Source organism: Vipera berus, assembly GCF_964194415.1.
Source record: "Vipera berus genome assembly, chromosome: 4".
Taxonomy (NCBI): Eukaryota; Metazoa; Chordata; class Lepidosauria; order Squamata; family Viperidae; genus Vipera; species Vipera berus.
This window is the reverse complement of record NC_138206.1, coordinates 20,700,350-20,722,613: the sequence shown is the minus strand read 5'-3', so window position 1 is coordinate 20,722,613 and position 22,264 is coordinate 20,700,350. Positions and strand designations below refer to the sequence as shown.

The following is a 22,264-nucleotide window of genomic DNA, read 5'->3' as shown; positions in this document are numbered from 1 at the left end:
CTCAGAAAACAAACAATCAGCATATACTGTAACAAAGGCACATTAACCGCACAACATACAGTGAATGGCCAGATACATTGTAGTGCATTGTGAGCTGTTTAAGAACCATAGAGAACAAAACACAAAGGGAAAGACTTCTATGAAAACTTTTTCCTGTGGGATGTGTGAAAACTGTATTTCAAAATAAAGTGCCTGTGAAAATGCCAAATACTTTTTTAAAAAATTGGATATCCCAGAACTTCTTCTGAACGTGTAGGCATATTCTTCTGGGGATACACGTTGAGCAAGTAGATCTCCCAATAGTATAGAGTTACTTATTTAAGGAGACTGTACAGAGCATGAGGAAGATTCTCATATTATTTCCCTAAGCTGGCAATAAAAAAAAATTCTGCCCATTCCAAAAACCAGTGTTGCTTTCTGCTGATTCTTTGGCATAAGCAATTGTGCTGGTTCTTCTGCTGATTATTTGCCATAAGCTAAAAAAAACAAAAAACAGGTAGAAGAGTTTATCTTTCTCGACTTAGATACCCTTCTGTCTTAATAAGTGTCTACTGAGTGGAACTAAATGTATACAGTTGTCCCATGATGCCTCTTCCCCTGAACTCTATATCTAGAGAATGCAGTGCTTTTTTTGTAAAAGAAAAAGGTGCCGGAACTCACACATGTCATACAACCTGCCTTGCCTACCCTACAAGGTTCCATCCAAAAAAGGTGCCGGAACTCCGTTCTGAGCGTTCTATGAGAAAAAAAGCCCTGAATGTATGTATGCATGTAAATATTTCTAGTTTAGAGACTAGCGTAACTTCAGAAAATGGAGTCCAACATGTATTGTCATAAATTGTACAATAAATCTATTTATCACTTACAGGTGCATCCTGATCCATCATATAAGCTCCATCGCCTCGACTAATGGCCTCTCTGTACTCTTGATGTGCTTTTTCTTTAACCTATTAACATTAAATTACATACAATATTTATCTTGGGTTTGAAAGAAAATAAAAATAAAGCAACATACATCACTATGACACATTCCATAATAAATCTCGGGAAGCAAGATATGGGAAGTTGGTGGGCTAATGTAGACAGCCAACTTATTAAGTGGTTACTTGCACCTCAAAATAATTTGCTATTTAGAGAATGATTTCATTTTAATTTATTGGCAACAAAGACATAGTAAACTCTTTCGAATCCAATTTAGATGATTCTATCAGAAATGACGTCCTGCTGAAAGTAGGAGGAGACAATCTCCAAATAAAGTCCAGAGCCCCACAACTCAAAATAAAGTCAAGCCCCACATGTAGCAGATGATGATCAATGTAGCATCCTTCCTTCTTATTCTTTAAACATTTCACAGTCAAGAGGGAGCAAGCTGTGCGTATACATTGTTATGGATACTGAATTATTTTTTACTTTGAAATATTAAGTTTTTCTAGAACATTATAGTTCTTGTTCTTATATAAAAATGTAGCTTACTACAAAGTTAGAGGCTCTGCCATTACTATATCTAGGATCCCAAACTATCTTGTTCTACCACTGCAACATTTCCTCTTAAAATACCGGACTGTTCTTTGCAGGAGTGCAGTTCAAGCTAGCAAAATCAATACATCCAAAGAGAATTTTCCTTTCATTGCTCCTTCAAGCAATATCAGGGCCGGACAGAGTCGGGCCATTATCTGGACCACTAAGATGATCAAAGAATTCCCCAACTCAATATTCTGTCTGGCTATTTATCCACCATATCTGTAGCAATAGGAAGACTAATACAAGATATGTATAAACAACTGCTAAAGGGAATCAAGCATTAACCAAAGCAGTCAGTTGTGTGCTTTCATTGTGGAAGTAATAGATTGCTGGCTTGGAGAATCTTAACACAGTTGTCATGACAGGCTAGGAGTAAAGGGGGTTGTCCTCAAGAAATCCCAAGTTGGGAAATGTTTACCTAAAGTCATCTAGCTTTCTGCCACTGCATCAGCTTACCTCTCCTATTATATGCTTTCCTTTAATGAATGCTTCAAATCCACATACAGCAGCTGTGTCATCCAAAGGGAAGACATATTTTGCCTCAATGGGACTCTCTGTTTCATTTTCATAGGACTGAAACACCACAACCTGAAATATAATGCAATACATTTTATGCATTACTTTGGACAACACAGAGGTTTTCAATAAAAAGATTCTTCCATACCAGGATTAAAACTTTCAACATAATTGAATATAGCCCAAAGAAAGAGAACTCAGAACAATAATAAGTCAACCAGTTGTGGCAGAAAACTGTATCTTGGCTGGATATTATATGAAGGCAAATTCTCTGGATTTTTTTCCCATTCCTGTTCTTGGCTCAAAATATTTAATTTCTGCTCTGATTTTCTGATGTTATACTGAATTAAAAATATGGTAGTAAAAGATGTTTAAAGAATTAAAATTACAATTTTTGAAGAATTAAAAATACAATTTTGAAGAATTTTGAAGCACTTCTTGGAAAAACAAAAAGCATTTTACCTCTGCTATAAAGTCTATTATTCTTCCTTTGATTTGAATATCTTTAAGGGGAATTGGATTTCCAGCTCTGTCCAGTAGGCCAGCAGAAATATCATTCAATAGATCACATCTTGGTACTGTATAAGCTAAATGAGACAAGTCAAAGGTACACGCATACTGTAATCAGAATCTCAAACTAGTGATCTCTTTTGAGAATATTCTCCCTGCTTTTCCTGGGCATTTAATTTTATTTTCCCTGAAAAGTTTCCCCCTTCAACTGTCCTTCCTTCTCCCCTTTCTCCTCTCCCAATTCCCTTTGCCTTCCTTTCTCCCAAGGACCTTGTAATTTAAATGTGTGTGTGTGTGTGTGTGATGGGGTGCCTTCTGAATTGTGGGTCCTGAACAAGCTTTGGAGGCATTATTGTTCAAAGTGCTTCTCAACATTACATTTACATAAAAATAGATCTCAAATCTTTGGACCTTAACTTTTAATCGTAAAAAGAAAGAAAAACATCTTTCAATATCTCAAGAGGCATGAAGAATGTTTATAAAAACAAGTATAAGAACAATAAATTAACTAGTTCTCCCAAAGGATTTCTTCAAGGGCAATATAGAGTTAAAACCACCGCACTGTAAGTGCTGGGAATTATGATGAAAAATTAGTGCTATTGCTATTGCCCTGACCCCCCTGGCAGAGGAGCAATTAATCCTCTTAGTATAGGGATAAGCACCCTTCTTGCAGTTAAAATCGGTGTTCTCTTTTTCTCTATTTTTATTGTTCAAGTGGCTGCAAGGATTGGGACCTTGTTTTCAGCCTTTTTTTCCTTGTTCAGAGAAATTAAAAATAGATGTACTAAGACTTATAGAAGTATAACACCTATACTTTTTAAGTTTGAGATTGCAGAAAACAAAAACAAAATGCAAGTTCAAAAGTTATATTTCTCAGGATTGGCAGCCTGGTGGTAAACTTCAGTATGAATCCTGGTATTCTGTGAAGGTAGCAACATAAAGACAGGAAGCCATAAATAGCCTACAGACATCTCATTGTGATTCTGGTGAAAAAGCTCTCTGTATATAAGAAAAAAATTCATATTCAGAGAAAAGCAGTTTAGAGAATACCTACATTCCATTTAGTTCTACATAATTACTTTCCCTATTTTAAAAATGTAGAAGAAAAGAAGAGGTTTTAGAGATGGACTTATAAAATATACTTATGACTTTATTTGTGAATTGGACAAGAATTAAAAATTGATATTAATCATTCACATTGTCATATTGGTTTTTTTTGCATATTTGTGTCAAATTAGTGCAGATGTATTTTTATCAAGACTCAAAAAAGAAAAATCCGTTTCAGAAAATACCAATAAAACAGACAACTGTTATTGTGGGTAATTTCAAAAATTATTTCTCACCCTTAGACTGGTCATGATGCTCAAACAAAAGCGTCTGGTCTTCTAATTCAGTTTGAATTATTGGCTGGAATTCTTTAATTTTGTCATTAACACATGAATATTGAACCACATATTTGATCTTGACCTGACTAGTTCTGTACACTGCAAATTCATCATCCTTATTGGAAGAAAACAAAATAAAACATATATTTTAGGAACCTAACCATATATAAGCTGACCCTGAAGTCCTACCCACAGTTGCAAAAAGTCAGGTTAGTTAGAGAAAAGTTCAGAATACTGAAATATTATATCAATTTATATTATGTATTTTAATTTTCCCTGTAAACCGCCCTGAGTCCTACGGGAATAGGGCGGTATATAAATTTAAATAATAAAATAAATAAATAAATAAATTTAGCAAACTATTGCTTTCCTTATGAACTTTGCTGAACTGCTTCTAAACAGTCATTTGAGGACTTCCAGTGAGGATTCATGGCAAAGTTGATGTCTCAAAACACTACATTACAGCAATAGCACTTAGATTTATAGATCGCTTTACAGTGCTTTACAGCCCTCTCTAAGCAGTTTACAGAGTCAGCATATTGCCCCCAACAATCTGGGTCCTCATTTTACCAACCTCAGAAGGTTGAAAGGCTTGAGCCGGTCAGCAATGAACTGCTGGCGGTTGGCAGAATTAGCCTGCAATCCTGCATTCTAACCACTGCGCCACCACAGCTCTACACTGCAAATTCATTATGGCAGACATCAACCACTAGAGAATGGATTCTGGTTAGTGAAATCTCTTTGGAAATAGGAGAGATAGAAAAATTACCCACAGCTGCTGGTCAGCTGCTTCTTGTAAGGAACTGGCAGGAACCGACGTTTTTGTAAGTGGCTCATGAGTTGAGCAGCTGGAAATTAAGAGATTCTGTCTAAGTACACAGCTGTAATGTAGCCTATAACAGCACAAGATTTGCCAAGCCTCATTTCTTAATCACTTTCAGAAATTGCTTCTTCATCACTTTTTAACTATTAGGAACATTTGTAATGGTGTTTTAAAATACAGGGTTGATATCCTTTAATTCTTAGTGAAAGAAGTTTTTTAAAAAGTTTTAAAAACTGTTCTAAGGATTTTTAAAAATATTATTTTCTCTTGGAATAAACAGCAACCGGGTGATTAAAATATAGATTATGGAAAGTTACAAATGGACTAAAGTTCAGATCGATTTCAAATAAGATTTTAACTTTAATAATTAAAAGGGATATACAAATAATAAACCAAAAGAGTGACTGACATAACTTTTCAATACAGTGGTACCTCTGCACTCATTGTTAATTGACTCCGGGAGGTGACAATGACAATGAGTACCAAACAGTTTTTTCCCATAAGGAATAATGTAGTGGGTCACAAGGCAGCCAACAATGACAAGTTCTAGCTTGTGCACTGAGTACCAAACGAACAATGAGTACTAGAACAAAATGTTCATATCAAAATGTGCCGAGTACTAAATTCAGTGAGTTTCAAACCAGTTGAGTCAGTGGTGGGATGCTACTTCCGGAAGTCCATTCTGGGCCTGGGCAACAAAAAAATTAACTACCGGTTCTGCCAAAGTGGTGCGAACTGGCTGAATCCCACCACTGAGTTGAGTACCACAGTACCATTGTATTGGATTTTTTTTTAAAGTCTAGTTTTGTAGAATTATGTGAGGACACACAAAGAAAGGAAGAAATCAACTTCTAGGACAACATTTGAAGGGATTAAAGATTAATTTAGTTTTTTAGTTTAGTTTGTTAATATTTCTATACCGCCCTTCTCCCGAAGGACTCAGGGCGGTGAACAGGGCAAGAATAAAATAGAAAGTTACAAATATTGCCCATTAAAAACAATTAATACAATACGTTTATAAAAACCCCAAAATACAGCAATAAAAAACCCCAGCAATCCCCCATCAGGCCAGGCTGGCTTGTTCGAATAGAAATGTTTTCAGATCGCGGCAAAAGGAGCGAAGATCGGGTGCCATCCGGAGCTCCACCGGTAACTGATTCCATAGCTCCGGAGCGCCCACAGAGAAGGATCTCCCCCTGGGGGCCACCAATCGACATTCTCTGATCGGTGGCACCCTGAGGAGTCCCTCTCTGTGGGAACGCACAGGGCGCAGGGAAGTTGATGCCGGCAGCAGGTGTTCCCTGAGGTACTCCGGACCCCTGCCATGTAGGGCCTTAAACACCATTACTAGTACCTTGAATCTCACCCGGAAGACAACTGGTAACCAATGCAGCTCACGGAGCAGAGGTGTAACGTGGGAGTATCGGGAGACTCCCAACACAACTCTCGCGGCTGCATTCTGTACCAGTTGTAGCCTCCGGGTGGTCCTCAAGGGCAGCCCCATGTAGAGAGCGTTGCAGTAGTCCAGACGAGAGGTCACGAGCGCGTGAGTGACCGTGCATAAGTCATCCCGGCCTAGATAGGGCCGCAACTGGCGCACCAGGTGAACCTGGGCGAAAGCCCCCCTAGTCACAGCCACTATATGATCTTCCAAAGTAAGCCGTGAGTCTAGGAGGACTCCCAAGTTGCGAGCCCTATCTACGGGGGGTAATAGTTCACCCCCCATGGAGAGAGATGGAATATCCAAATTGGTCCGGGATGAAGGTATGCAAAGCCACTCAGTCTTGTCGGGGTTGAGTTGAAGTCTGTTCCTCCCCATTCAGACCCGAACCGCCTCCAGGCAACGGGACATCACGTCGAGGGCATCACTGGGGTGGTTTGGGGTCGAAAGAAAAAGCTGCGTATCATCAGCGTACTGATGATACCCAACTCCAAAGCCACGAATGATCTCACCCAGCAGTTTCATGTAGATGTTGAACAGGAGAGGCGAGAGGACCGACCCCTGAGGAACTCCACAAACGAGAGACCTCGCGGTCGACCTCTGCCCTCCTGTCAACACCGACTGCGAACGTCCCTGGAGATAGGAGGAGAACCACTGTAAAACCGTGCCTCCCACTCCCAATCCCCTGAGACGCCGCAGCAAGATACCATGGTCGATGGTATCGAAAGCCGCTGAGAGGTCTAATAGGACTAGAACAGAGGAATGTCCCCTGTCCCGAGCCCTCCAGAGATCATTCACCAGCGCGACCAATGCCGTCTCCGTGCTGTACCCGGGCCTGAAACCCGATTGGTACGGGTCTAGATAATCCGCTTCATCCAGGACCAGAGGGAGCTGATGCGCCACCACACTCTCAACAACCTTCGCAAGAAAGCGAAGGTTGGAGACCGGACAAAAGTTGTTCAATACAGCTGGGTCCAAGGCAGGCTTCTTGAGGAGGGGCCTCACCACCGCCTCTTTCAAGATGGCAGGGAAGCTACCCTCATTCAAAGAAGCCGATATAACTGCCTGGAACCAGCTGCGTGTCCTCTCCCGGGCTGCATAGACCAGCCAGGAAGGGCACGGGTCCAATAAACATGTGGTGGAGCTCAGCCTTCCCATAATCCTGTCCACTTCCTCCGGAGTCACAGAATCAAACTCCTCCCAGGTGATATCGACAAGACCGCCCGTGTCCTGATCGTCAGACTCTGCCTAGTCAGAGTCCAGACCAGTCCGAATCCGAGCGATTTTGTCCGACAGATGTTGGTTAAACTCCTCGGCACGACCCCTCGGTACTTTTAGATTGCTAAAAGTACAAAGAAGAAATTTAAAGTTAGTTTATTTGATCAAGGGTAAAATAGGTATGTTGCTATCTGTTGTAATCCTTAATGGACTTGACAACAGGACTGAAAAAATTGTTTATAGATAAGATATGAGATATGGGAAGAAAAGATCATTTGTTGCATTTTAAAAGAAGGTGATTAGTTACTATAAATGTTCATACTTTTTAAAAAGGGAGAAGTTATTTCTTTTTATTTTTATTATTTTATTTTTTAATTTTCTATTCTTTCATTTCTGCACTTTCTATTTTTATACTCTTCTATTGCTTTTCAGTTTGGATTAGTTGTTATTGTTTAATTGTAATGTTTAATAAAATTATTATAAAATAAAAAACAATTAATTGAAAGTTTGTTGGCTACAGAGGACCGTAAACAAATCTCTTCCCTTCCCAAGACCTATTCACTCATAGAACTCTGGTTAGAAATAACACATATTGGGGAAGAATGCAGAGCATCTTAAGCATATCTGAAAGAATGGAATGTATGCAAAGTGTGATCCTCTTTGGGGAAATACATAAAGCAGTAATATTAACATCTGAAATTTGCTGCTAAAATGGAAAAAATCATGCTTCCATGGAAAATGGATTACATCAGAGAGGAAATAGGGATTTTAAAAATAATAATTGTTAAACTAAGCTAACAGCTTTTACTTTTAGCCACTGGCTCTATGTTCATTTTTAACATTTTTACTATTAGCTACAATTAGCTTGCCTTTCCCCCCTTCTATTCTAGATTATTCACAACCAACTGGACCAAATACCTCAAAAATAGTTTGATTTTTTTCTGTTCTACGGATTCCATGCACACTACTATGACCGAATGGTGGTCCTTCCCTTGAACAGTAGCAGTATTGCTCAGTCTTCCAACATTTTCCAAGTGCTACATCACAAATGAGCAACAGTCGAGTTCCATCTGTTTCACATGGCTGGGAGTATTTCATGCTTGTTCTGTTAAAAAGAGAGAAATGCCTGCTTATTCCAAATGCTTTTTTTTCATAGCCATGTTTTAGATTAACTATTTTAGTTAAAGAAAAAGGCAAATTAGCTTGCCAATTGGCCTTGCTGTCCTGACCACCTCAGTCTGAGCCTTACTGGTTCTGTTTGGATTGTCATTTCTTACATAACAGTTTCTAAAGCAGGGATATGCAACTTTTTAATCACCAGAGTTACATGTAGTTTGGGGGGGGGAATGTGTTGGGACTGGTAGAAAGAGAAAAACTTACCTGGTTAATATTTGTTAGGTGTATCACACTGTTGTCTCTCACACACATCTTAAATAATCTTTAAAATTAATTATTCTCTTCAATAGACAATTGATTATCTGCTCTCCATTGGCCTCAAGTCAAATGTGAAGCTGAAGCAAAGTGAGGGTGACCCCAGCAGAAGGAAATGGGCTTATACCAAGAATCATACTTGCTTTGAAATCAGGCCAAATTGGTCAAAGTTCATTAAAATTGATCTGAATCAATTCTTTATTTCTAAATGCATTGGGATTTACAACTCCTAGAATTTTTTCTTGTTTTGAAATGCAAAGAACTGTGGTTCCAGCCCATCTCAAAGGCATTAGATTGGGAAAATCTGCTCTAGTCCAATGCCAATTCTCTGTTCATTGCACCACCCTGAAGTTCATTGTTCCCCTGAAGTATTTATGTAGGAAAATATACAAATTCACTGCATTTTAGTCCACCATATTATAAAAAAGTCACACACACACACACACAATACTGCTGTTCTGAAAAAAAAATCTTCAAATCTTACCTTACAGAGTTGCTGAAATAAATGCCATTGCCTAAATACCCAAAATCTGTTCTTTCTAAGGCACATTGTTCAGCTACCTTTGGCAAAAGAAGTCCTCTAAAAAATAAAAAGATTAGCATGGTAAAACACATGATACCCTGAAGTTAATGTTTCTCTATTAGCAAATTAATTTTGAACAGCTCTTCTTTTGGAACTGGGCGACTAAGGAAGAAGGAACTAACAGCACATACATGCTCTAAAATTTTTCCCAATCTTCTCCTTCACATTTACCTTTATCACTCATCATCATCATCGTCATCTGAAGCTCAAACCACATGTGCTAAATGCATAATATACAGCTGCCTTTCCATTTTTTAAGAGAAAATATTCATTAAACCTAACATATTCAGGAGAGATAAAAAAAACATCCATTGAACTCAATGGATTGAGTCATCACGTGTTTAAGTAAATTGTATAAAGGAATATAGCTTGGCTCAGAATAGGAGGGTTGTATGAAATCTATTAGAATAACTCTGAGTCTACAGACTCCGATCATTTCTGACCCTTGGGAAAATAGCTTTGTATTAATCAATGTCACCAGTCATCTTCTATCTAGAGAGTGCCCCGCCTGGTGTAAACTCTTCCAGTTCCAGAGAGATAGGAGTTTGCCAACCTGCTACCTTTCTGGCAATTAGGAAAAACTAAAAACAAAAAAAAATCTATAGCTACCTCTTAGCTGTATAGAGTCAAGGCATGGGCTTGGAGCTATTGACTATTCCACTCCATGGGAGATAAACCAATCTGGCAAACTGCAGACTTTTATAGACAGTTAAACTGCATGAACAGGAAAGATACAATTTTAAAGCTTCTTCTGACCTTAAATAGAGAATTTGATAGTATTTAATACTAAAAAAATATAAATTACAATGCCCTTCTCATTTGGGGATGGAGAAACAGCAAATGGATGAAACAGGAAAAGAATCCAATATAAAAATAGATACAAGGATTTCAGCAGCGCCTAAGAGGCCAATGATCTGCTCCAAATTATTTAACAAAACTATAAAAAAATCAGAGAGGGCTAATATAAATTCCCTGAAGATTCTCAATAAACAAAATGCTTTTTTAAACTTATACAGGAAAATTAGAGACAACTGTCACCAAGATAAAAGGAATTTAAAATTTTTAAATGAGATTCTTGGCTAAAACATTGGTTCCTATTCTAACAGACACTAGAGAACCCTGGGAAAGAAATGTTCCTTCTGTTTCAATTGTTAGCAATCATTCCTTTTCCCAGGAAATCACAATTCAACTAGAAGCTGGTTGGTGATGTTGTCATCCTCTCTATCTTAGCCCAAGCTTAGCCGAAGATGTGTACTAGGTATCTCTGAGCTGGTCTAACATATAAGACTGAGGGTTGTTTTTCATAACACTGTTATTTTGTCCAGTTGCCTTATAGCTATGCCCCATTTAAAGTAAAGCAAAACAAAGCAACCTACCAAGTTTCAACAGATAGAATGTAATTCAAGCTGTTACCTTGAGAGGATTCCCACAAAGTTGCAAACAGACGATCCATGGAATAAAGATTGAACATTGCCAAGATTTCCCTCAAACACCCTTCCTTCAGTTGCTCTGCTGACTTTATATATATTCAAAACCTGTATTAGATTTTCACTGCAAGAAAAAGTAAAATGAAAATAAATATTCCATTAATTTTCTATTAAAATGTATAGCCAGGCCATAGTAATTTCAATTGCAGAATCCCTAATGCCATTGAGGATCCATCTCTTGCAGAATATAGAGAGATTTCAGTAAGTCAATAGCCATGACAGGAGCATAATCCTTTCAAACAGCAAGGGACACACATGGCCTCTGAGTGCCTGGACAAGGGCCACCTTCCAAAATAGGGTGCTGAGGCCAGGACAAGCGGTAAATCTCATTTCATTTTTCGGTAAATCTCATTTCGTTCTTCTCTCCCAATAACAATTTCTATTTAGTAAAAGCTGTTGGGCATTTCCAAAACCCAAAAGCTTTAGGCTGCATACAGGTTACTGACACAATTCAGTTTTGGACCCAGCTGGCAGAAAATCTGTTTCCATTCCTCCAGTTGCTTAACTACTTTCCCCATTTCACAGTCTCCAAGTGTGGCATTTTGCTTTTTTTTTTTGCTAGTTTGTATATAGCACTTAGTAATAGCACTTAGACTTATATATGCTTCACAGTGCTTTACAGCCCTCTCTAAGCAGTTTACAGAGTCAGTATGTTGCCCCCCAACAATCTGGGTCCTCATTTTACTGACTTCGGGAGAATGGAAGGCTGAATCAACTTTGAGCCGGTGAGAATCGAACTGCCGAATTGCTGGCAGCCGGCAATCAACAGAAGTAGCCTGCAGTGCTACATTCTAACCACTGCACAATCATGACTCATAAAGAAAAAAAATGGAACCTGCATAATACAAATCCTAAAATCTCATACCAAAATGAAAAATTACCTGGAGTTTTGTTCTAGCAAGCGTTTGACATTGTTAAACTCTTCACTTTCCACATCTAGAACATCAATCCTGCATCTCAAAGCCCGATACTTAGAAAGGGATGATGGGTTAAGAACATACATGTTTATTTCATTAATATTCAGCATATCTCTAATCAGCTGTAAAAGATGGAATTGACAGTTGTTATATTTCTATGACAAAAAAAGTCCACTTATCAATTGATTATTTATTCCACTCTTTGCCAGAAGACCAAAAAGTATGAAATAAGGCAGCGCCGCTGCTGGGAGTCTTCAGAACAGTATCAACAAAGGACCCTTACAATTATGATTTTATAGATCTGTGATATAGGCAGAAGTAATGAAATAGGTTTATTTTAACAAATTAGAATCTTAAAGAATGCTAAATTAATGGCCCACTTTGTAAAGGTATGAGTAACTCACTATAAAGTATTTTTGTCTCTACCCGATGTCCCATGGAATGTATTGTAAGAGCTTGGTTTCAACTTGTGTTGTGTTGGAAGTGTAATATAAGGGAATATATGACTTATGTTTTGGGTATATTCCTGCAATGACATCATTTTAGGTTAATGTTAATAAGAATGTAAAGCACCCAGAATTGCTTGAGATGGACAGCTCTATGAATCATTTTAAAATATTAAGGTATTGGAAAAATAAGGGTTAGCAATGTGAATGTAATGTTAAATTACATCTATAAAATTTGGAACTAATCAAAATATAAATATGAATAAAAACTCACTTCTTTTAGAGTGTTGAATATAAAGGAAGGGGCTTGAATCACATTGTTGCAAGTCAGCATCCTGAGATTTTTTTTAATCTCCTAGGACATCGCTGATGTGTACAGAAGCTTTAATTGTCTCATTTCTACTGAAAATGTCCTATGGGACTTGACTGAAAACCCTGAACTCCAGACATGTTTGTATTTTTACCTATTAATTTTTAAAAACCAATGTCTTGAAAAATCTGAGTAATATGATTCCATGCAGTCAAATTTTAACTTGTTCTACTGAACATAGATATTTTTGTTTCTTTCTTGATTTAATCCTGTTTCTGTAACTTGCTGTTTATAATTCTTTTATTTTTATAAGATTTTGTTTGGGGTGTTATTTCTAAACTATTCAATTACAGATTAAAATCAACTTTACAAAGAGATCAGGAAATCCTGGCCCTGGCTGAGGTTCCATCAGGTATCTTAACTTGAAAGCCTAAACTCACCATCTGCAATTTCAATTTCAATATAAGGCACAAAGGAATGTCTCCTTAAGAGCCAAACTTCCTCAACTTCATATATATTCTAGATAAATGAAACTGCAACTCCTACAATTCTTAGCCACTGGTTATGCCATGGACCAATATAAAAATCAACCAATAAATATTTTTGAGAGTTGTAATTCAGCTCATGACCTCTATACCTCAAGTGATTTTTTTTCTTTCTGTGATTTTGACTAAGAGATAGCAATTTGGAGCATCTTTCAAGTTTATTGAACTGCTGTGGAATCTATATTAATGATTCTGCTTATACATAGAAGGCATTGAAGTGTTAAACAAAATCTGATACTGTTACCTGACAGAGATCCCGTTTAGTATATATCAGTTCTTTGCTAACATCATCATCCGAAACATTTTTGTGGGGTATGATTTTATAGAATTCTGACATGACTGCGGACAGCTCTGTTAGAGATCCCGATTCATCCCAAGACTTTTTTGCCTGAAGAAGAATGCCTTCAGCTCTGCTCACCTTTTAAGGAAATGTTGTATTAAAAGGCTTTCTTTAAAGAAAGAAACATTATGACATATAGGAAGAACAAACTGGGGAAATCGCCTGCCATCTTCTGAACTTCCCTTCACAAAGCCTCTCACAGACGCGCGAACATTTATGCACCTAACCGGTATGTTGTGAGAGAATTTTTTTTTTATTACTAGTAATGGTTAGTCACATTCTAACTTAATCTTTTAGAATACTAAAACATAATTCTATCATTAGCCAACAGAATATTGTTTAGACCACTCGATATCCGTTTCAAATATGTCTGGTGCAATGTCGCGGGTGAACTAAGCCCACGTAGCTATTTTAGACATGTAAGTTGGTTGTGGGACACCAGCCAGTTCCTTGGATTTCAGCTCTAAAATTCAGTAGCAGCACAATCATTGCTTGGGGTTCTAGAAGCTGAGAGTAGAGAGGCTGGGAAAAGCTGATAGAACCTATAATGAACAAAAGGAGTGGAGAGGTTACAGGACTGGAAAGACCTGGGTCCAAATCCCCATTTGACCACAAAATTCAATGGATAATTTTCAAGCAGTCATTCTCTTTAACTGTTGGAATAAAAAAGGGAGAATAAATCCTCAAGTATCTTGCCTTGAGCTCCCAATGAACAGTTGGTTGTTAAGATTCACAAAATAATAAGTAAAACAAAACATTTGAATGTAGTATCTGCACACATTCCACAGCCACATAATTTAGTAATTTCCATACAATAATATGTGTGCTTCAATAAGGAATAGACAAATAATAATTAATGCAATTACATGATATGCATGTTTCATGACATACTAATCCCAACTGTGGAGAACCTTGTCATAACTTAGATAAAAAATATCTTTGCCTAACATTTCATTTCTCTTCACACACTCTAGAACAGGGGTGTCAAACTCAATTTCATTGAGGGCCGCATCAGCATTGCGGTTGCCCTCAGGGGGCCGGGTGGGCGTGGCCTGGGTGGGCGTGGCCTACTGGGTGGGCGTGGCTAGAGTGTGTATGGCCTACTGGGTGGGCGTGGCCAGCTCTACATCGTTCACATCAAGGGTGCCTATGGGGGCCTGGGCAGGAGTGGGACAGATCTGAGGGTCTCTGGCAGAACGAGGGTCTCTGGGCCAGGGCCAAGGCAGTGGGGGCCGTTCCCTCACTGTTTCCAGGATGGCTTCGCGAGCCACATGAAACCACTTCGCGGGCCGCATCCGGCCCCCGGGCCTTGTGTTTGACATGTCTGCTCTAGAAGAACTAAAATTTCCAAGCAAAGTTGCATACATCATTGAGGCTGATTGTTACGTGTGTATCTAGCAGATCATCCAGGCATCCAACTGCTTCGGTCCATATAAGTTCCACAAACCTACCAACTTCTTCAGACAAATCAATGGTATTGACTGCATCTGCTACAAGCATCTGTAAATAAAGAACTAAAACTAAGATGCTAAAAGACAATCAGCAATTAAAAAAGTTAAAAATAAAGACAATTCAATAATTAACTGCCCATATTGGTTGCATTCAAATCAAACTACATAGTACATTCAAAATATAAAAAAGTATGAACAAAATCCATTTATTTCTACTTTTAATCTCAAATGCCTTTTTAAAATATGTCTAAAATTCCTGAAACAGACCTAAACATAAGTTATCAGGTTTTTAAAAAATATCTATTTTTATTTGCAGTATTAGTAAAGTACAATCCGCAAGCATAATAGCACCAGCAAGAAGCCATGCTGCTTATGGCTGAGAAATTTCTTGTGGTATGACACAAACTACGACATATAAGAGGGATGTGAAATGCTCTGGATCTGATTTTAAACAACCCTGTTGGATATGACCTCTGAATTGAACAAGTAACTAAATAGTAGTGTCTTCTTGATGCGTTTCTTTTCTTTTCTATATGTGACTAGGAAGAGACTGAGTGATTAGAATGACCCAAGCTAATTCTGGCAACAAAAAAGAAACAATTCCTATGAGAAAAACATTTTGCTTTGCATAAAAAAAATATTACCACAGAAATCTGAGGCTTGAAAAACTTTAAAGTCTTCATCATTCAATGAAACCATTAAATAAAAATTTAAAAAACATGCTAACCTCTTGTAATTGTTCTGATACTAAATATTCTGCTTGATATGGAAAGTCTTTTCTTAATTCAAAACCCGTCTTCTTTAAATCTTGAACAGAAAGGGCATAGAATCTTCTAGCTTCTTCAGAAGTCTTAGCTGGCATCAGTCGTTTTTGTTTCTAAGAAAAAAAGTATGCTATTAAAATAATTAATTTAAAAATCAGGAGGAAAGTTCATAGAGAAACCAATATTTATCTTATGGTATGATGTACAAGGCTGCCATTTTGAAAGGAATGTGCCTGCTTTAAACTTCTTCTCTAAAGATCAGTCACAGTTTTGCACTTGAGAACAATAATTCTAGTTATTGACACAGCATATTGATAGCCTGCAAGAAACTGGGAAGCAGAGGGGAACAGCAGCTAAACTAATTTCCTACTTCTGCAGAAACATTTTGTGAATAAAGGAACTTGATGTGATTCAAAAGTTGAACATTTTTCAGATGGAGAAAATTGAAGTCAGATTTTTCTGACTACTTAAAAAACGTAATTATAAATGGCAACACAAACTTATAATAACAACTAGGATAATTCAGTGCAGATTAGAAACCTACATGGATAAGGAGATGTTAGATGCTCAGGCTAGTGGAGGCGAAGGGGAGGACAGGGAAGGACAGGGGAGGGGAAGTTTCATTATTATGGAAAGGCCTTTGATTATGTTGACCATGTCAAGCTATGAAATGTCTTCTTCAACAAAATTAGAAGACATGTTCAGGAAAAGAAGCCACAATCTAGGCAAAAGATGGGGAAATAGAATGGTCCAGATCAGTAAACTATTGAACAAAGCTGTATATTATCTTCTTATTTATTCAACCTATATGCTGAATATATATTATGGGAAGCTGGACTGGAAAAAGATGAATGTGGTTTTAAAATTGGAAAAGAAACGTCAATAGCCTGTGGATGAAACTGTTAGCTAAAAATGCAAATAATCTGCAAGTTCTAATAATGAAAGTCAAGCACCACAGCGAAAAAAATGGGACTAAGATTAAAGAAGGTGAAATGACCAAAGGTTTGGCAAAGAGCCTTTCAATTGATCATGAACATTTTGAAATGGTGGATAGCTTTTGCCTTTTAGGATCAATTATGAACAATAAAGGAACTACCAGTTAAGAATCAAAAAATATATTGCAGAATAGCACTTGGCAATTGTTAAGGTTAAGGTTTTGGAAAAGATATTCAGATATTATATCTGTATCTATAGAGATCAAAACTGTAGGTTTCCTTGTGACACTTTATGGAAATAAACATTGGACTTTGGCCAAGAAGAACAGAAAATGTATTAAGGTTTGGTTGAGGACAAGATTCCTGAGAATACTGTGGATAACCAAGGAAACAAATAGCAATAGAACTAGCAATAGCACTTAGACTTATATACCACTACATAGTGCTTTACAGCCCTCTCTAAGCGTTTTATAGAGTCAGCATATTGCCCCCAACAATCTGGGTCCTCATTTTATCGACCTTGGAAGGATGGAAGGCAGAGTCAATCTTGAGCCAGTGAGAATCAAACTCAGAAGAACTACCCTGCGATGCTGCATTCTAACCACTGCGCCACCACGGTTCTTGTGAAATCATAATGAATCATAAAACAATCAATCAAAAATTCTTACCTGAAGCACATGAGACCAGACTCTAATTACCATACTTTGGATATATTATCTCTAATGCTGGGAAAGATGAAAGGAAAGAAAAGAAGATAATAACATCGAGATGGATGGACTCATTTGTAGTGGTGATGGGTACACCACTGCAAAACCAAGTTAAGGGCAGATCATCTTTGAAAAGATTTCTCTATGGGGTTGATAAGAACCAACACCGACTTGATAACAAATTTATCAATCGATAAAAACACAAAATATTGTATCACTGTAACTAAATCAGGATGAGGAAAAACAGTTGCTCCTCAGCTGCTCTAAAGCAATCAAAGAGTGAAGAGAAATATCCCATCCCCAAAAACAGACTAAAAGCAGATTCGATGTGTAATCTGATAAATAGGTATTGGGAACCGGTCCAAAGAGCTGGAAAGAAGAATTAGCACAGGATACCATACTGGCCAGTAATGATTGGAGTTGCAATCTCAAATATGTGTTGGAAAACAAAGATATATTATTTGCCAACGTAGTACAGGTAGGCCTTGACTTAGAACAGTTCATTTAGTGAGCATTCAAAGTTACAACAGAACTGAAGAAAGTGACTTATGACTGTGTTTCACACTTATGACCATTGCATCATCCCCATGGTTATGTGATCAAAATTCAGACACTAGGCAATTGACTCATGTTTATGACACTTGCAGTGTTCTGGAGTTATGTGATCATCTTTTACAACCTTCTGACAAGCAAAGTCAATGCGGAAGCCAGATTCACTTAACAACCATGTTACTAACTTAATGACTGCAGTGATTCACTTAATAATTGTGATAAGAAAGATTGTAAAATGGGGCAAAACTCAGTTAACAAACTCTGTCTTGCTTAGCAACAGAAATATTGGGCTCAATTGTGATCATATGTTGAGGGCTATCTTTAATAGGATAAACAGTAATATGATTTTTTAAATTTATACTTAACTATATTAATAACTAAAACTATTAGTCCTTTAAAGTCCAAAACATAACACAACAATATAAGATTTAATCTAAAACAATAAACATTGAATAGAATTCAAGATGAGAAAGAAGCTAATATATATTCATAAAAACCATCCAAACTTACTGGGCGTCCTTCCAGCATGCTATAATGTGCTCTTATACAAAACGGGTAACTGCACTCCTGCTGAAAGCACTGCATTTCAAGAACAACATATTCACCATGTGCTGCAATCTGAAAAAAGGCATTATAATTAAATGTACTTGGTTACAGCAATATAATTAAGGACAAAAATTTAACCAGAAATTAGTTTAATTTATTGATATATTTAATATATTAGTTAAATTCAATCAATGCAATTATACCTAAAGCATTTATTTTTCTCCTATCATATTAAAAATATTTGATGACAACTTTTGGATGTTTCTTACTTTGAAACTTTCCATAGGAAGCTATCTTTTCCAATTGCTGTTAAAAACCTGACTGACAAATGCAATGGTGAAAAAAGATTTCAGTAATTTGTTTTTACATCCAGAAAAAACAAACTATTTTTGATTCTGGCTTCCATTGATCAATTATTGTTAATCATAATGAATGAAAATTCTTTGTTTGCATAGCATAGCAATCTGAAGTTAATTTAAAGTAGAAAATAGATGTTTCTGGTCACTTCTGGAATTTTATTAGAAGAGGACAGAATGAGTGTTGGACCCTTTTGTAGATTGTTTGCATAATGCTAAATCATATCCAAATATAATAAGTGAATATAAAATAGATGTGAACAAATATTATGTATACATTTCTTTGTTCATTTATTAGTTTCCCAGATACAGATTATCATGCTTCTTGGAATTACACATACAGCAATTATTATACAATTACCTGGGGTGTTTTTTTTGATGGTACAGCTAATTTCTAGTTACAGAAATAACTAGAATAACTATAGTTTTAATGGCAAGCAAAAATCAGTGGCTTAATATATTTGAAATACATTTATAGATTGTAAATGATGTGTGTACACTTTACCTTTATGTTTCTGTACAAATAAAAAACATAATTTGTATAAGTTATGTTTTTATGTGTATATTATGTTAGAAAGTACAATAACAAAGAAAAATTACCTTTTCAAGGATGTCATATTTTGCAAGCTCAAACTCTTTAGGAAAATATGGAGCATATTCATCGTTCTCTGAATACCATCTGGAACAAAAAAAATGTCTTATTTGTTGCTGAATGTGGTTAAGACCATTGGAAATAACCAGATGGCTAATGGAAATAATGAGATTTAACTTTTCCAAAGCCAGTGACAGAGTGTACTTCCAAAGGAGGCTCTAGCGCTACTTTCCAAAACTGTACTACATGTTATCAGGGTTAAACAAGGAAGTTGATTTGCTTCAGGCTCGGCTACGGTAAGCTTCCAATTTATGACTGGGAATACAGGAGATCTGCCAAGCTGGGAAAAGGGGCAGTTTCTACTGACCAGATCTCACACCAATTCCCACTTCCAGGGTCTCTGGTTCTCTCCATTCTCCACAGCAATTAAGCCACTGAATTTCCATGGTGCCTTCATACTAGGCTTCAAGACAGCTTTGTAGCTAATTACCTGCACTTCTAAAAACCTGTCTGTACAATAATAATTGTGAAGCAAGGTAAGTGGGGGGAGGGGGAGACACATCATAGTCCTTTAATACTTCCTTATTGGTTAGATTTTTGTGCGTCATCCAGAATTATTAGGAATCAGGCAACATACAAGCTCAACAACAACAACAATATGGGGGAAGCTTTTTAACTTTGGTCAGCTTATCAGAATATTCACAATGGCTGAGGGAAGACATTTAATGACCCAATTGACACCCTCCATTGTTTTCCTTCAATACCCATGATCCCCAGCTAGCATGAAGTCAAATATACCTTGAGTATACTGGGTACAAACATATTAATAATTCTAATCCTCATCCCTTCCACCGACATCATCATATTAGCCTTACACTTTATATGGCCTTTTGCTGCTAAAAAAAGTTTACCAATAAACATACTGTCATTTTGCCTCTCCTCTGCAAAAGGAAGAAACAGAATTTATCTAGTCAAATGCAGAGAACTCGCAACTCTTTTGCCTTTTTGTAGAGACGCGGTGGCTCAGTGGGTTAGGACGCTGAGCTTGTCGATCAGAAGGTCGGCAGTTTGGCGGGTCGAATCCCGAGTGCCGCGTAACAGAGTGAGCGCCTGTTACTTGTCCCAGCTTCTGCCAACCTAGCAGTTCGAAAGCACGTAAAAATGCAAGTAGAAAAATAGGGACCACTGTGGTGGGAAGGTAACAGCGTTCCGTGCGCCTTTGGCGTCTAGTCATGCCGGCCACATGACCACGGAGACGTCCTCAGACAAGTGCTGGCTCTTCGGCTTTGAAATGGAGATGAGCACCGGCCCCTAGAGTCGGAAACGACTAGCACGCATGTGCAGGGGAACCTTTACCTTTTAGAGACAAAATAAAGGCAGTGCTTTCCTATAATTTGTTGCTTTAATTGAGCATGCAACAAAGTGACCCTAGATTAGAATATTCTTCATAATGCACTGAATTCTATCTCCAAAACATTTCCTTGAAGAACTTGGTTTCATTTTTAAACAAAAATGTTACATAAGGGAGTTACCTTAGTTTTTCTAAGTTTCTGCTGTCATCCCATATATGCTTGTGATTCTCCTCAGAAACATCTTTTTCCTTAGGGCTGTCATCGCCATTCATTAAAGTCGGCTCCGTACCTATTTGTCATGCAATATTTACTTTATATTTATTAGTTTGAATGAGTATAAGAAATATAACCAGAACATGCTCTAAAACCTAAGGAAGATGGATTACCAGGGCCAATCTTAACATCCGGCAGAGTTAGACAGCATCTCAGAAACAAAGGACATCAACTTTTTCTCTGATTTAAAAAATTTTTGGACTTTTCAGGGAGAGAATAGGATGCTTATGATGAACAAAGGATGCTTCTTTTGCTTCTTGTGGCAAAATGTCTTAGACTGGGAAAATTATACTTAAATTCTAACTTCATATGAGGTGTGGTGGCACAGTGGTTAGAATGCAGTACTGCAGCAGTTTGGCAGTTCTATTCTGAGTGGCTCAAATTTGACTTAACCTTCCATCCTTCTGAGGTTGAAAAAATGAGGACCTAGATCAGACATGTCAAACACAAGGCCTGGGGGCCCGATCCAGCCCGCGAAGTGGTTTCATGTGGCCCGCAAAGCCATCGTGGAAACAGTGAGGGAACGGCCCCCGCTACCTTAGCCTCAGCCCAGGCCAGCCGGGAGCTAATGTACAATTTCGTGGTGGCCATCTATGCTGAAACGCATTCAGTCTTAGCTCCACAAGACCATCTGGAAACAGCGAGGAACCAGCCCCTGCCACGTCAGCCCTGCCCCCTGGGTGCACACTGGGGAGGTATCACCCTTTGTGAGGAATGAAAAAATGCACCATCGCCTGGAAGTGGCCAGCACATGGCCCTGCATACTTCAGGAAGGCTAGGAGCTGGGCAACATTGCGCAGGTAACATCAATTCATACTGCTCATGGCATCCCCTCCCACAGAGCCCACCAAGCCGGATATGTGAAGTAGGCGAGGGCCATGTGCTGGCCACTTCCAGGCGATAGTGCATTTCTTCATTCCTCATGAAGAATGGCACTTCCCCAGCTGCGTTTCTTGACTGTTTTTCTCCCTCCCTCATCTCAAATATTTTCCCACCACTCTAAGGAAGGAAGGAAGGAAGGAAGGAAGGAAGGAAGGAAGGAAGGAAGGAAGGAAGGAAGGAAGGAAGGAAGGAAGGAAGGAAGGAAGGAAGGAGGATCTGAGGGAAGTCCTGCCTTAGGCCTTCCCTGCTGCCCTTTCACCATCCCCTTGCCCCCTCCTCCTGGCCTATACTGGGGGGTTTCCCATCCTATTGCTAAGGAAGCTTTGGATACAAAGCCAGGTGTCCTCACATGGAGAGGGAGTGGGCCTCCCTCTTGATTTT

The 22,264-nt window shown here is 38.0% G+C and overlaps 2 protein-coding genes across 2 annotated transcripts in view; one reads left to right on the top strand and one right to left on the bottom strand.

Moving 5' to 3' along the window:
* Window positions 1–22,264, top strand: part of CPAP (centrosome assembly and centriole elongation protein) — a 95,106-nt gene that overhangs the window by 33,832 nt on the left and 39,010 nt on the right. The window lies entirely within an intron of this gene.
* PARP4 (poly(ADP-ribose) polymerase family member 4) overlaps window positions 1–22,264 on the bottom strand; it is a 63,078-nt gene that overhangs the window by 31,433 nt on the left and 9,381 nt on the right. Inside the window, exons 4-17 of the mRNA XM_081326686.1 lie at window positions 20,909–21,017; window positions 19,385–19,463; window positions 18,393–18,500; window positions 15,652–15,801; window positions 14,839–14,973; window positions 13,378–13,551; window positions 11,797–11,954; window positions 10,842–10,979; window positions 9,330–9,425; window positions 8,333–8,519; window positions 3,891–4,047; window positions 2,500–2,624; window positions 1,978–2,109; window positions 867–947 (exon numbers count right to left, since the gene is read on the bottom strand). Of these exons, the coding sequence (XP_081182812.1) occupies window positions 867–947; window positions 1,978–2,109; window positions 2,500–2,624; window positions 3,891–4,047; window positions 8,333–8,519; window positions 9,330–9,425; window positions 10,842–10,979; window positions 11,797–11,954; window positions 13,378–13,551; window positions 14,839–14,973; window positions 15,652–15,801; window positions 18,393–18,500; window positions 19,385–19,463; window positions 20,909–21,017 (1,829 nt within the window). The remainder of the gene's footprint in view (window positions 1–866; window positions 948–1,977; window positions 2,110–2,499; window positions 2,625–3,890; window positions 4,048–8,332; window positions 8,520–9,329; window positions 9,426–10,841; window positions 10,980–11,796; window positions 11,955–13,377; window positions 13,552–14,838; window positions 14,974–15,651; window positions 15,802–18,392; window positions 18,501–19,384; window positions 19,464–20,908; window positions 21,018–22,264) is intronic.